Source organism: Corvus kubaryi, unplaced genomic scaffold, assembly GCF_017639235.1.
Source record: "Corvus kubaryi isolate FWS band 111438036 unplaced genomic scaffold, C.kubaryi_AGA036_p1.0 split3-37296, whole genome shotgun sequence".
NCBI lineage: Eukaryota > Metazoa > Chordata > Aves > Passeriformes > Corvidae > Corvus > Corvus kubaryi.
The window spans coordinates 1,476,745-1,491,760 of record NW_024582086.1 but is presented as its reverse complement, the minus strand read 5'-3'; the positions used below and the strand labels follow the sequence as shown (position 1 = coordinate 1,491,760).

At 47.8% G+C, this 15,016-nt stretch overlaps 1 protein-coding gene across 2 annotated transcripts in view; it reads left to right on the top strand.

The window, feature by feature from the left end:
- TOPORS (TOP1 binding arginine/serine rich protein, E3 ubiquitin ligase) overlaps positions 1-15,016 on the top strand; it is a 23,520-nt gene extending 8,504 nt beyond the window's left edge. The window contains exons 1-2 of one of the 2 annotated variants that reach the window (XM_042015251.1): positions 9,600-9,827; positions 11,531-15,016. In XM_042015251.1, the coding sequence (XP_041871185.1) occupies positions 9,669-9,827; positions 11,531-14,509 (3,138 nt within the window). In that variant the 5' untranslated portion in view covers positions 9,600-9,668 and the 3' untranslated portion in view covers positions 14,510-15,016. Of the gene's footprint in view, positions 1-9,599; positions 9,828-11,530 lie in introns of those variants that run through there. The other variant, XM_042015252.1, reaches the window with a different exon arrangement.

Below are 15,016 nucleotides of genomic sequence, written 5' to 3'. Positions count from 1 at the left end.
GTTTTCCTGTGTTTGAAAGCCTTTGTAGCTATGTGGAGTGACAGCAGGATGACTGCAGCTGATGAAAAAAGACAATATATGATTATCAAGCTGCATAACCAGCAAATTATTTCACTTGTTAGGGTTTAAATTTTTTTTTTCTTTTGTGCTCTTATGCTGGCACTGAGCTTTTGGTTCACAATTAAAAGCAATTAATTACAGTTCATAATTTTAGTAATTTTGATTACTTTGCTACTTGAATCAGCACAAGGATAGAATCACAAAATCATTTATATCATTTGCAGTGGAAGACTATGAAAACAACTCTACCAAAAAATGGTTTGTTGAGTAAAAATACGTTGTCTTATTGACTATAATCAGTACCACACAAAATATGAATGAAGTAAATGCTGTCTTTATTTGTTGGCCATGTTGTGTTCTTAGCTGCTGCAATTATTTCAAAATGCGTGGAAGAAAATGCCTTCTCTTTTGCCTTAGAGTGACTGTTGTCCTTCTGTTCTTAAGTGTGATGTGTGGCACAGAGGAAGGAACTAAGGGAACTAACTGGCTCTGTTTTTCCATCTCACCAAGTCCAGAAATCACTTTTAGAGCAATCCTGAATAGCCACACAGCTGTACCCAGTTAAAAGATTATGATGACATTATTATTATTATAAATTGCTGCAGCAACAACTTGCCAAATGAACCATTAAAACTCACTGAACCACAGTAAAATTGATTAACGGCTGCTTGGGGCAACATACGGTCTTTGAAGGTCTCTATCTTTTTAACCATTTGTCTCTTCCAGTGTCTGTGGCAGAACCCTCCACCTCTCTTTCATTTGAATGTAAAGAGTCATTTCAAAAACTGTAACTTCCTCTTAGTGACAAGCTCATTTAGTGGTGTGTCACTGGACCATCTACTCACCGGCAGAAATTTGAATTAAAGAGAAAAAGAACCTTTTACTATTAAGGAAAATGGTGTGTTGTTTCTGCTTTGGGAACTTCACTTGAGTTTTTTTGGCTGTTGCTTTGACCTATGCCCTGAGCGCCCCTTTTGTGGTTGTTGTTTTTGAGGTGGAAGTTTCAGAGATGCTAAACCATTTTTTCTTCAGATGACAAAAAAGGGAGGTGGAAACCTGCTTCCTGTAAACGGAGTTTCCACAGTTCGAGCCCACTGTGCAAAACCTGAGCAGCAGCTTGCCTGTGCCTTAGACCATGTACCAACACTGCCGTCTAGCTTCTGCAAAGGCTTTGTGCACTTTTGCTTCTTGGTTGCTTGCGTTCATGTGTTAACACAGCTTTGTCAAGTCTCTATCGGCAAGTCAAAGTCCTGTAGTATTGACTTATGTTTGGGAACACAGAATCGTTTGAAGTGGTCACAGCACTAGATGAGGGATTGAAGACGGCAGCAGCAAACAGTAGGGAAGATCTGAAATGGCAATGCATCAAGAAAACTCGCTGTCTGTGTTTGCAGGTAGGGAAATGAAACCCATCTGTCCAAACTCTTAAAAGATATCTGGCAGCACAGCAAGGCAGAAGAACCAATTCCAGGTCTGTTCAGTGTTTCTAATGACAAAGCATTTGCAATGTCATTGAACAGGGCCTCCTGACATATCACCCCCTGATATGTGCTTTGGGCTCAGTGTTGAATCCTGCTTTCCTGTCTCTCTCCCTTATCCTTCTCTGTCTCGTACCATGAATACATCTTTTTTAGTCTTTCACCACAGAAGTTGTAGCTTTTGCTTCTTGGTCTGTGGTGACCTGGGAGCTTCTTCTAGTCTGAAGTACTGTGTTTAGGTTTTATATGCATTTTATGTCTGGTCATCTTGGGATTTTAAAAGATTGTATGGTTTCCATTTACTATGAACTTGCATTTGTTTACCAAAATCTCTATTTATACAGCCTTTAGGTTACAGGTGGTATTGCATAAATAATAGAAAGGATAATGAAAACATATAATTATTTTTAAGGAGACAGAAGTCTCTGTTAGGGCTCTACTTTGAAATTGTACAATTCCTCCATTTTCAAACAGAATTTAATGCATGAATGAAGCAATTATGTTCGAGCTTTCTTGGTGGTGTAACTTTTGAGAAATTGATTATCATCATATATTAAAGTGATTTAAAGCTGTATTTAGCCCAGAGTGGCCTGACTAATGATTTGTTTCTTGTTTTCGCTTGTTTTCAATAGCCTTCATTAAGTAATTCAGCTATGATGTTAATCATAGAATCATTAAGGTTGGAAAAGACCTTCAAGATCATCAAGCACAATCTTTGGTCAATCACCACCCTGGCATTTAGACCATTACTGTAATTGCCACATCCAGTAATTTCTTGAACACTTCCAGGGGTGGTGACTCCACCACTTCCCTGGGCTGCCTGTTCCAATGCCTGACCATCTTGCCTGACCATCCTTCCAGTGAAGAAATCCACCCTGATGTCCAGCATGGACCTCCCGTGGCACAACTTGAGGTTATGTCCTTTCCTCCTGTCAGTAGATGCCTAGGAAAACAGGCTGACCCCCACTTTCAGGTAGTTGTAAAGAGTAATAAGGTCACCCCGAGCCTCCTTTTCTCCAGACTAAAAATCCCAGCTCCCTCAGCCTGTCCTATAGAACTTACTCTATACACCCTCCACCAGCTCTCTTGCCCTTCTCTGGACACACTCCAGCACCTTGGTATATTTCTTGTAGTGAGGGGCCCAGAACTGGACACAGGACTTGAGGTGTGGACTCACCAAGTACAGGGGGATGGTCACTGTCCTGGTCCTGCTGGCCACACTATTGCTGGTACAGGCCAGGATGCCATTGGCCTTCTTGGCCACCTTGGACACATGGCTGGCTCATGTTCAGGCACTATCGACCAGCACACCTAGCACTCCCCATTAACTCTGGGCTGATTTCCAGCCACTCCTTCCCCAGTCTGCAGCTCTGCACGGTGTTGTTGTGACCCAAGTGCAGGACCTGGCACTTGGCCGTGTTTAACCTCACACAAGTGGTCTTGCCCCACGGATCCAGGCTGTCCAGATCCCTCTGCAGAGCCTTCCTGCCCTCCAGCAGATCAACTTGGTGTCATTTGCAAACTGACTGAGAATGCATTTGATCCCCTCATCCAGATCATGGATAAAGATGTTAAACAGGGCTGGGCCCAGCACTGATCCCTGGGGAACACCGCTGGTGAGCAGCCACCACCTGGGTGCAGCACCATCACCTCCACTCTCTGGGCCTGGCAGTCCAGCCAGTTACAGCAAAGATGCCCCTGTCCAAGCTGTGGGCTGCCAGCTTTTCCAGGAGGATGCTATGGGAGACAGTGTCAAAGGCTCTGCTGAAGTCCAGACAGACAACATTCACAGCCTTTCCCTCATCCTCCAGGTGGTTCACCTTGTCATAGAAGGAGATTAGGCTGATCAAGCAAGACCTACCTTTCCTAAACCCATGCTGGCTGGGCCTGATCCCCTGCTTGTCCTGTACATGCCATGGGAGCACACTCAAGATAATCTGTTCCATAACTTTCACTGGCACCAGGGCTAGCTACCTTACATATTCTTATCAACCTTGTAATTAAAATGTATCCATGGGTACTGCTTCATGTTAATGAGACAAGGTTGTATTTGAAGGACAGTCTTTTGTCTCCATTGAAGCAGCTGTTAGTGGGGCTGCATACCTGCGTGAATCAACTAATCATTTCATTAAACAAAAATCCTCTTAGCTATGCTAATCAAAAGCATGCTGATCACAGTTTTTCCAAACAAACCCCCTGAAACCTAAACAAACAAACCACTTCAAGACTAATAAACCAGTCTTGCTCTGATATATAAGTTATGCTTTATTAAAAAGGATTAAAAAGAAATAAAAAAGATCTGAGGGAGATTTCATCAGCATTATGCATATATTCCTTTTGCCATCTCTGGTGATATAATCTGAATGGTTAATGCTGCCTAAACAGTTATATGCTGTATCACTTTGAATGCGACAGGAAACACAGGCTTTCTGCTCTGAACTGCATCTTCATGGGTGAGGAGAACACAGTGGATGCTGAACACTGAGTCAAAGCCCTTCTCATTAAATCCCAAAAGCAGGTTGAGGGGGTTTCTATGTGCTTCTTGACTTCTATGAGCAAGTACATGAGCAGAAGCTGAACATAGAGTTTGAAAAAGAAGGGGAAGTGGAATATATAACACTGTCAATGAGCAGCTTCATAGACAGCTTCTTCAGAGAGGGGTGGATAAGTGTATTAAAAAATGAGACAACTGGCTTTAAAACTTCATAGGTGTGGTTTAAGCCTAGCAGGCAACTAAGTACTATGCAGCTGCTTGCTCACTCCCCCCTCCAGCAGAATCAGGGAGAAAATCAGAAGAGTAGAAGTGAAAAACCTTATGGGCTGATATAATAACAGCTTAATAGGTAAAGCAAATGACACATACACAAGCAAAACAAAACAAAGAATTCCTTCACCACTTCCCATGGGCAGGCAGGTGTTCAGCCATCTCCAAGAAAGCAGAGTTCCATCATGCATAACACTGACTTCAAAGATAAATACCATCCCCCTTGCTTCCTTCTTCTTCACCCAGCTTTAAATATTGAGTATGATGCCACAAGGTGGGAAAAGCCCTTGAATCCACTGAGGCCAGCTGTCCTGACAGTGTCTCATCTTCTCCCAACTCCTTGTGTACCCCCAGCCTCCTCCCTGCTAGTGTGGGTGAGGAGCAACAAAGGCATTGGCTCTGTGGAAGCCCTGCTCTGCAGCAACAGAAAGTGCTTATCATCACTGTTTTCAATGCAAATCCAAAACATGACCTCATACTAGCCACTGTGAAGAAAGTTACCCCAACCAAACTCAGTACATTCTCTACTCCTTACTTCATACAATTTATGCCATGCTGTAGTCCTACATGATTTAATAGAATCTCATTGACACCCCCCATCCCCTCTCCATCCTTTGATATAACACACAGATATCATTCCCTTAGTCTACGGACACCCCCTGCAAAAGCCCATCAAATGTCAACGTATCTCCATAGAATGTCAACTGAATTAATTTCAGGGCCCATGAGCTGGTGCTTTATCTGTTCTGCTGGTCACTCAGGACAGGAGGGGTGGTGTGGTGTGGTACTATGGCCTAGAGCCAGCTCAGGTCAAGTCACTGCTGCATTTGCATTGCTTACTATAAGACGTCTTCCATTGGTTCATATGGTTCCTATTACAGTAATTCTTGTAAGCGAAACTCAAATAATGGGTTACAAACAATTTAAAGGCACATCCACTACAATCTTGACCTCTGGGCATTTTGTGCCAGATTGAAGGGTTTAATAGTGTAATGAACTCCTCCCCTTGCTTCTAGGCTGGCTAGAAACAAGTGGTTCCTGCTATAGCAATTACAGTGTCCACCACGGACCTCCACGGGATGCAGAGGGACAGCCTGCCTGACTGTGGCTCCACCGTGGGCTGCAGGGGGGGAATCTCTGCTTTGGCACCTGGACCACCTCCTGCCCCTCCTTCTTCTTCAGGAGAAGGACTCCTCGCACTCTTCCCCTGGACTATGGAACCATCACCCACTGTGCACCTCATCCACAGGTCACAGTCCCTTCGGCTCAAGTTCATACTGGAATTCCAGCCTGTCCAGCACAGCAGCAGACAGCAGCAACGCCCTGGCCACCTGCCAGCCCAGGCGCATCGTGGCTGTTATCAAAACGTTCCCAGGCACAGTAGTGTGAGGTGATAAGCATAGCACTACAGCAAACAGCTACCAGCAAGCATTGGATTATAATACATGGTCAGGCAAGTGAGTACTGGAGCCTGTTTATTAATAATTAAACAGCCATAACAACTGACAATTTCATCTAGTACATTCCAATCTAGACTGTCATAATCTGGTCTTATTGAGCCCCACATTGGGTCCAAAGAAGGACTGTTGTGGTTTAACCCCAGCCAGCAACCAAGCACCCTGTAACTACTCACTCACTCCCGCATGGTGGGATGGGGAAGAGATTGGAAGAGTGAAAGTGAACAAATTAATGGGTCGAGATAAAGACAGTTTAATAGGGAAAGTAAAAGTCACATACACAAGCAAAGAAGAACAAGGAATTAATTCATTGCTTCTCATAGGCAGGCAGGTGTTCACCCATCTCCAGGAGAGTGGGGCCCCATCACATGTAAGGATGACTTGGGAAGACAAATGCCATGACTCTGAACTTCCTGCTCGTCCTTCCTCTTCCTACAGATTTATATGCTAAGCATGGCACTTTATGGTATGGGATATCCCTTGGGTCATTTGGGGTTAGCTGTCCCTACTGTGTCCCCTCACAATTCCTCATACACCCTCAGCATCCTCACTGATGGCGTGGGTGAGGAGCAGCAAAGGCCTTGGTTCAGCAGAAAAAAATTCCCCTACATTATCAACACTGTTTTCAGCACAAATTCAAATCACAGCCCCATAGTGTGAAGAAAATTTGCTCTACCCCAGCCAAACCCAGCACCTTCCCTTTAGACTAGAAGGAGGTATTTTCTAAATCTCTGTGGGGCCTTTAATCCCACTTCTATGTTACAGGGGAGGTAAAAGTGGCTTCTTGCTTCTGCCATCATCTTGACATGACTTGAAGTCAGCATCAGTATGTGGAGCTGAAGATGTTTCTAGGACCCTTGACATTTACTCTAGCATTGAGCTGTGACAGCAGCACAGGAGAGAGGACACACAATAGTCAAGACAGGGTAGAGAAGAAAAAGCTCTTGAGGCTCTCAGTTCTTTTAATATATGCAGAAACACCACACAGGTTTCTCAGTTAGCTAAGGCTGTGTCATAAAAAGAGGAAGTTTCCCTGCCTTCTTGCTGTCACTGTGCAAAGTCCTTGTCATCAGCAGGGACATTATCGAGTGCTTAATCTCTCCTGTGAGCAGTCACAGTCTCTGCCTTGGACTTCAGGGACAAGAGAAAACGGACAGGTCTCCGTCGTCCGGAGATTGTTGCAGAAGCATTCCCGAGCACGCACACGGAGCAGCAGCTAAGATGGAGGGAGAGAAATTCAGCTGCTGTTGCTGCTGCTGCTGCTTCCCGCAGTCCCGCACGACTCCAGCCTACCGTGCGGGCAAGCTAGCTTGGAGAGGATGCCGGGGAGTATTTTGCCATCTCGTGGCAGCTCGGAAGAAAAGCATCTATCTCTATGTGATCACAAACACTCGCTGCCCTGAAGGAACAAAGCCAAAAAAGAGAGATTTCCGTGGAGCTGGCTGCAAAGTAACACTTGGAAGGTTTGCAGCAGAGCAGGCCAAAACCCTGAACTGACAGATACCTGCCCACGTGCAGCCCCAGGTGCATGCCAGTGGCGGAACCTGAAACAATGGTCGAGAAGATGAACACTAAAGAGGACCCAGCCTGGGGCAGGCTGGTGCTCAGAGACTAACTCCTGCTCTTGGTGTCATGCTGCTGGAGATTCCCAGCTAGCCAGGGAAGGGAGTGGATAACTGCAAGCTGGAGAAGGCTTCAACACCACAGTGAGGACAAGAGTGAACTGAAGCTGAGCTCTTATGGTGTGGATGGTGAAGAACGATCCAGCCAGTCAGCTTTGGCTCAGAGAAAGTCAGTGAAGAGGCAGAGTTCCTGTCAGCACAGAAACCTTTGCAGGAGCACTGCTATGGGTCTATGACAATTTTCATGTATTTGCAGGGTGATGCCGCTAAGATGGGAGAAGCTAAACATACTCAGGAATTGAACAGTCTGAACCTCCCACTGACCTCCTTTCCCAGGGAGCTGTTGCTGCTGTGCCTGAGGGGGCTTTGTCCATGGTGCCAGGGCATACCAGAAAGAGGGCTGGGGGTTGTCAGTGGTCAGGGGCTGCAGATCCCACTGTCAGCAGCATGGGCACTGCCAGTGCTGTGGCTGCTGCTCAGGATGACATGAGACCTCTCCACACTCTTACTCCCACAAAGCTGCTGCCAGGGAAAATTCCTGCTGCTGACCAAGGGACCCCAGAGGACCTGATGGCAGAGGAAGGAGGGCGAGGCTCCCTAAGCAAAGGTTGTTCCCCAGCTTCAAGAGGTCTGTGGGATGAGGTGCTGCCAATCCGCGTGGGCAGTGGGAAAGGAGCCATGAGTTCTGCTCTTCACAGCTGTGTAGAAAACCAGCACCTCAAAACACATCCATTTTATTTCCAGAATTGTTTGTTTTCAGTTCAGAAATTATAAACCCCTGTGAAAATCCTGGAATGCCTTTTATATTTCCATGACCCAGAGATGAACTATCCAAGAGGGTCCCACCCTGCCTAAGAGCTGACACATGCATACAGCATTTAGGAGGTTGACAGAGTACAACTATTAGGGATACAAATCCTTCCCATGGCAGCAATGGGAGTGGGTAAGGGTCCTGATGCCAGCAAAGGGTGCAGGTAACAGCAAGGGTCTCAGCTCCAGCCACTGGGGCAGAACGGGTATGTGTGTTCCAGGCGCACCTACTGGGGAGTGAAATGAGTGAGTCTTGGCACCCACACACAAAGCAGGATTGCAGGTCACAGCCCACATGCCTGGTGCTGCCTGCTGTGGACACAAGAGAGGTTGCATCTGCCCTGAACACCAGGGAAAAGTCCTGGAGGCAGGGATGTAACTCCTGAGCGAACTTCAAGGTGGGCTACCCGGTGAGAAGCAGGCCCTGGGTCCAGGCAGGGCATGGATAGGCCCATGCTGCTACCTGGGGAATTCTACAGAAGTGGAGCGCCTGTTGGGAAGCGCCAGTGCACGCCTTTGCTCTTGAGCAGGAAACAGGACCAGCTGGTGCGTGGGAATAAGTAAAATAACTAAGGATATGGGGCAGGGTTATCACAGGAACAGAAGGGCTGTGTTGGTATTCTGGGGATCAGTGAATTCACGTGTGCTTTTGCAAACTTTAGTCCATCGTGACTGTGGGTAAGAAAAGGGACAGGGCTGGCTGTGCTCGTGTTTTACACGAGTTCTGGTAGTAATACATACCGGTACTGTGGCAGGCTGTGCCCCACCTATGGCAACCTGCTGTGTCCTTTGCACACCTGTGTCTCTTGCAGGTATGTGCTAGTAAAAATCAGTAAGAAGAGGTATTTTTCTCTCTCCCAATAACGGTTTATGCTTTATCTATCTCTTCTTTCCTACGTGCTATTTATGTTTTATTTACCCAACCAACCACACGGCTTTTCCAGCCTTCGATGGATTCCTCTGCAGCCTCGGAGACAATGCCAAGATCCCGGTGGTGTCCCCGGTAGGCTCTGCCATTGCCTAGTGCAACCCCTGGGTCAGGAAGCGGTTCTCCAGCGTCGCCGGGCGGCCACCCGCGCCCCTAGAGAACGAAGCCCCAGGTACGCACCACCACGGCAGCCACCACCTGCGGAACAAAGCGCGTTCCGCGCTGACAGCGGCACCCGCCGCGACTCCCCTCGCTTTTATTCTCCGGGGGCTGCCGCCGCCCCCGAGATGCTCTGCGGTCCCGGGGAAGTAACGCCACGCTCGCCGCTCCGCCGCCCGCCCCGCGGGCACGCACCAGGCGGCAGAATCAGCTGCAGGCCCGGCGCCAACAGCGCCATCCAGGCCCCGGCCCCTCCCCGGCCTCCGCCCCCCGGCATGGCGTCACTGCGCGGGACGCGGATGTGACGATGTCGGCGGCGCCACGCTGCCGGTAGGGCCCGGCTGAGCTCCGCGCCCGCGGGGAGCCGTTCCCGTGGCAACGCCGCTGCCGATGGCGGACCCGTCCCGGCGCCTGGCGGAGGGCGCCCGCTGCCGCCGTCCGCCCGGAGAGGAGCGGCGGGAGCCTCCCGGCGCCGGGCGCTGCCGGACGCGCCACAGGCTGAAGGCGGCCGCGTCCCTGGCCCGCACGGGAAGCGAGGGCCCGGCAGCGGTGAGTGCGGGCCTGGGGGCGGGCGGGGCGCCGGTCCCCTCCGGGGCGCCGGTCCTTTCCGGGGCGCCGGTCCTTTCCGGGGTGCCGGTCCTTTCCGGGGTGCCGGTCCCCTCCGGGGCGCTGGCTGGCGGCTCCCGAGGCGAGGGGGGCAGGTGGCGCGCGGCGGGAGCGGGCGCGGGCGGCGCCGCAGGGGGCGGAGCGGTGGCGCGGGGCCGGGGCCCGCTCAGCCCCCGCGGGTGCGTGGGCAGTTCTGTGAGCCCGGGCTGCGCCCCTGGCACCCGAGCGCTGGTGCTGCCCCATCCCTGCTGCCGGCGGGGAAGGCCTGCTGCCAGGCCGGCTGCAAAACATGGGCTAATGGCTTTTGAAATAGCGTGGTAACTTACTTCTGCATAATTGTAGTGCCTTAGAGTAACGCCAAAACCTAAAATAATTTTTAAATAGATGGATTTTTTTTGTTGACCGTGTTTGACATCTGTCGTGATTTCATCCCAGCCAGCTTCCAGTTGTCAGGCAGCCACTCGCACACTCCCTGACCAGTGAGATCAGGGAGGAAAACGAAAGGGTAAAAGCTGAAAAACTCATCGGTTGAGATAAAGACAGTTAAATAGGGACACCTAAAGCCACGCCTGCAAGCAAAGCAAAACAAGGAATTCATCACTGCTTCTGATGGGCAGGCAGGTGTTCAGCCATCTCCAGGAGAGCAGAACCCTATCATGTGTGACAGTGATTTGGGCAGACAAACATCCTCACTCCAAATGTCCCACCTCCCCTCCTTCTTGCCCCTATTGTATATACTGAGCATGATGTCATATGGTCTGGAATATCCCTTTGGTCACTTTGGGTTATCTGTCCCAGCTGTGTCTCCTTCCCACCTCCCAACTTACTTACCAGCGTGGGAGTACAGACAGCGGAAAAGGCCTTGGCTGTGGGTAAGCCCTGCTCAGCAATAACAAAAACGTCTCTGTATTATCAACCCTGTGTTCAACACACATTCAAAACTCAGCCCCAGACTCGTCACTGTGAAGAAAATTTACTATGTCAGGCAAAACCAGCACAACAACCTGACTAGATAAAAGGCAGTGCGTACTTGAGGATGGGTGTGGGAGTGACATCTGGTTGTTTCTGCTTCTGTCTTAATACTTATTTTTGGCAGGAACACATCCCTGGAGATTGTCTAATCCAACCAGCTGTGTGTGGTCCAGCATGAATGCCCAGCAAAGAGGGGCAGAGTGTGCAGGAATAGAACAGGTCCAGCAGAACTTGGAAGGTGATAATATAGTCCGAGTGCAATTACTTTTGGCTGGTTTGTCTTAAAGGACAGAACTAACTGTTCTCATACTTTTTATGCATAAATGCTAGATTTTTTAAGCTATATTTTGGAGGATACCATGTAAGTCATAAACGTACTGACTGCATCAAAGGAGTTATTTAAGAGTGGGGCAGAAGACAGGCCTGCCTGTTACCTTCATCTATGCTAGCATGACTCGAGCGCTGTGTAAAACTTGAAGCACTGAAGAGCTAGATCTCACTGTGAGGAGAAGCCGAACAAAGTAGCTTGGTCATGCTGCCTCTTTGTTCAGCATTCTCTCAGAGCCTCTGCTGGGTTTTGCAACCTTAAAAGCAATTGTTACAGGTTTCTGCATCTAGACTGTAGGATTTTTGCCTCTCTGTGATAGTAATCATCTTTTGTCTCTGTCTTCTAGAACATGACTTCAGATAAGGAGTTTGCAGAAGACAGCAATTTTTCACCAAAAGCCAGCACCAGTAAGCTGCCAACAGATGCATCTCCCGACTCCAAATGCCCCATCTGCCTGGATAGATTTGACAATGTCGCATATCTAGATCGCTGCTTGCATAGGTTCTGCTTCCACTGTGTCCAAGAATGGTCAAAAAACAAAGCAGAATGCCCCCTCTGCAAGCAACCCTTTTTTTCCATTTTCCATACAATTCGTGCGGAAGATGACTTTAAGGAGTACATACTCAGCCCCTTAGAAACCAGCTCTTTTGCCAGCCCTGATGGCCGGAGATTTCGTTACCGTACTACCTTAACAAGGGAACGCCGCACGCGCAGTTCCCCTTCCCGAAGGATGCTGTCCCCTCCAGATAATGGGATGTTGTTTGAAGGCTTGTCAAGTGAACCAGCGCGACACAGGCACAGAGAGATTCAGCAGATGATCAGGAGGCTGGCCTCAAGGAGAAAGGCTAGCGCAGAGGGCAGATCTCTGAGGCAGATTCAGGAGGAGGACATGATCAACTTCCGCAGGGCTCTGTACCGCACTGGTGTGCGCATCCGCAGCATTCAGGATGGTGGCCGATACCGAGACATTTCGGCAGAGTTCTTCCGCCGCAACCCTGCTTGCCTTCACCGCTTGGTTCCTTGGTTGAAGCGAGAACTTACAGTCCTGTTTGGTGCCCATGGATCTTTGATCAATATTGTACAGCACATTGTCATGAGTAATGTAACTAGATACGATCTAGAAAGTCAGGCCTTTGCTGATGATTTAAAGCCATTTTTGCTGAATCGGACAGAACACTTCCTGCATGAATTCATCAGTTTTGCTCGTTGTCCTTTTAACTTAGAAGCATATGACCAACATGCCAATTATGACTGTCCTGCACCATCATATGAGGAAGGAAGCCACTCAGACTCATCAATTATTACAATATCTCCAGATGTGGCATACTCACAAGGGCCAGATAATAGTTTGTCTGTACCTGGTCTTGGCCAGGCCCCCTGGGATGATGAAACTCCAGGCCCTTCCTATTCCATTTCAGAAGAGGTTCGTGCAACCATAGCTTCTCCTCTGGAGTCATCAGAAAGTTCTGATGAGGACTCTGCTACAGGGAGTCGAAGCACCAAACTGCAGACTGAGTTACAGGCTACTGTTGACTCAAATGACAGTGGCTCTTCCTCAGACAATTGTGTCATTGTTGGGTATGTTAAGCCGTTAGCTGAGAGGACACCAGAAGTGGTTGAGCTGTCCTCTGACTCTGAGGAGTCCATCAGGGAAGAGAAAAGGGAAGATGTGAAGAAACAGCGACCAGTCCAGTGTCACAGCTGGAGTGACAGTGAACCAAGCAGGAGCTTCTCGCCACATTCCCCAACATATAGGGAGGATGTAGGAAGCTGTAGAAGCTGTTTATCTCCTGCAGTTGAGAAGATGGAATCAAAAGAGGGTGAGAAGAACAAATGTAAAAGAAAGGATCTGCATCCACAGGACTTGAGTTGGAGCCCCTCTCCAGGGAGTGACACAGTATGCTCCCCTTGGAATCACAGAGTGAGTAAAAAAGGAAAGTCTAGAAGCCCACAGTCCTGTTCACGGGAGAGTCGAGGCAGTCATGGCCATCGGTCTAGAAGGGAGCACCGTAGCAAAAGCCAACTTAAAAGGAGACGATCGAGAAGCAGAGACAGTAGCAAACATAGGAGCAAAAGAAGCAGCAGAAGGTCCAGGGCTCATGACACCAGAGCCTCTCTGAAAAGCCAGAGGGGCTCTCTAAGTGGTGAGAGCACTCCATCCAGAGAAGTGAGCAGATCACGATCACGTAGCAAAGGCCACAGTAAAAGGAGATCAAGAAGTAGAGACAGTGATCGCTATTACGTAAGAGACACTTATCAAAGTAGACACCAGTGGGGTTCTGCTTTCTGTAGTCGAAAGGTGTTTGGAGACAGCTATGAATCCTCCAGCAGAAGGAGGACCCGGTCTAACACTCTTTACTCAAGGCAATCTACTAGTCCAGAGTACAGGATACGATCATTTATTGAGAGGACAGATCTGCATAGCCAGAGGGGACTCCATGAAAGACACTATTACTGCTATGAAAGATGCAGATCAAGGAGTCGGTCAAGCAACAGATCAAGGACTCCTTCTGGAGGAACTGACAGAATGAAAAGTGAAAAGCCTGGTGGAAAAAGGAAGTACAAAACTCGCCACCTGGAGAATGCATTCATGGAGAGCACAAATCTAGAAAGAGAAAATGACTCCAAGAAAACTTCCTCAAAATTTGGTGACTGCTGCAAAAATGAAGATAGCCTGTCAGACAATCGAGCAAGCAGCGAGACAAAGCGTAAGAAAAGGAAGAAGAAAATGAGGAGTCCAAGTGTGGAGATTGTCTTCGAAGGAAAAGCAACAGACACAACAAAGCATCTTAAAAAGAAAAAGAAGAAGCATAAGAAGAAACACCGGAAACATTACATGAGTAACTCAGTACAGTCTTCTCCGGTGGTGATTACGATTGATAGTGATAGTAGCAAGGAGCCAGAAAATACTGAATGGGACAGCAGTATTACATGGACAAGCACAACTCAGATAAATGAGAGGGAAAATGAGTCTCCATCTTCTTTTCTGAGGAGGATGGGATGTGAGGAAACTGGGGTAGACAAAAAGTATGGTATCCCTGCCACAAGGGAAAACTCAGATGGTGACTTTAGAAATGCTGATGTCAAACTTGAAGAAATAGCAGCTGATCAGAGTGTTACCACAGCGAATACCAGCAGTAACACCTCTCACACAGAAGCTGTAACCAGTTATGTTCAGGAAGCACCAGCAGCGCCTTCCAGTCAACTGCCTTCCCCCAGGACTTCCTTAGTAGAGTGTCCAGAAAGAGAGCCATTGATACTAAGACTGCCAAAGAGACTTGTCAACAGATCCTCGTGGTTTGATTTCCCAGAAGAAAAAATGTAGTAGGCTTTCCATGGAACACTTGTTAAGATTGTGAATTTAACTGTTTTTTTTCCCCTCAAGAACTAAAACATCTGATAGGATTTCTGTCTGTTAAAAAGTTGTCTAGGAAATGTATAAAACTTTTGAATGTGTATGCACTTTTAAGTCAAAGAAGATAGGATATTGCTAGTATGTAATTCTAGAAGTTTGTTAGAAGACTGTTTGGAAGTTTTAATTTCATAAAGCCATCCACAGAGTATTTCAAAGTTTTGTGTAAACCAAACAGAAATGGAGCCCAAAACAAAGGTCTAGAAATGCAGTTTATGGGGATTGCTCTTCTTAGACAAGAGAAAAGTTGTTTAGTTCATAAAAAATTACTCAGTTTGAATTCCAGCATCATTTCAATCTCTTTGGTTTAAGCTGATCTCTGCTGAACAGTAGTCAGTGATTTCTACAGAGATTCTCAAAGGACTTTCAGTAATTTTAAGCTAAGCTATGTTGGAATCTGAATAAAGCAATAAGATTTTT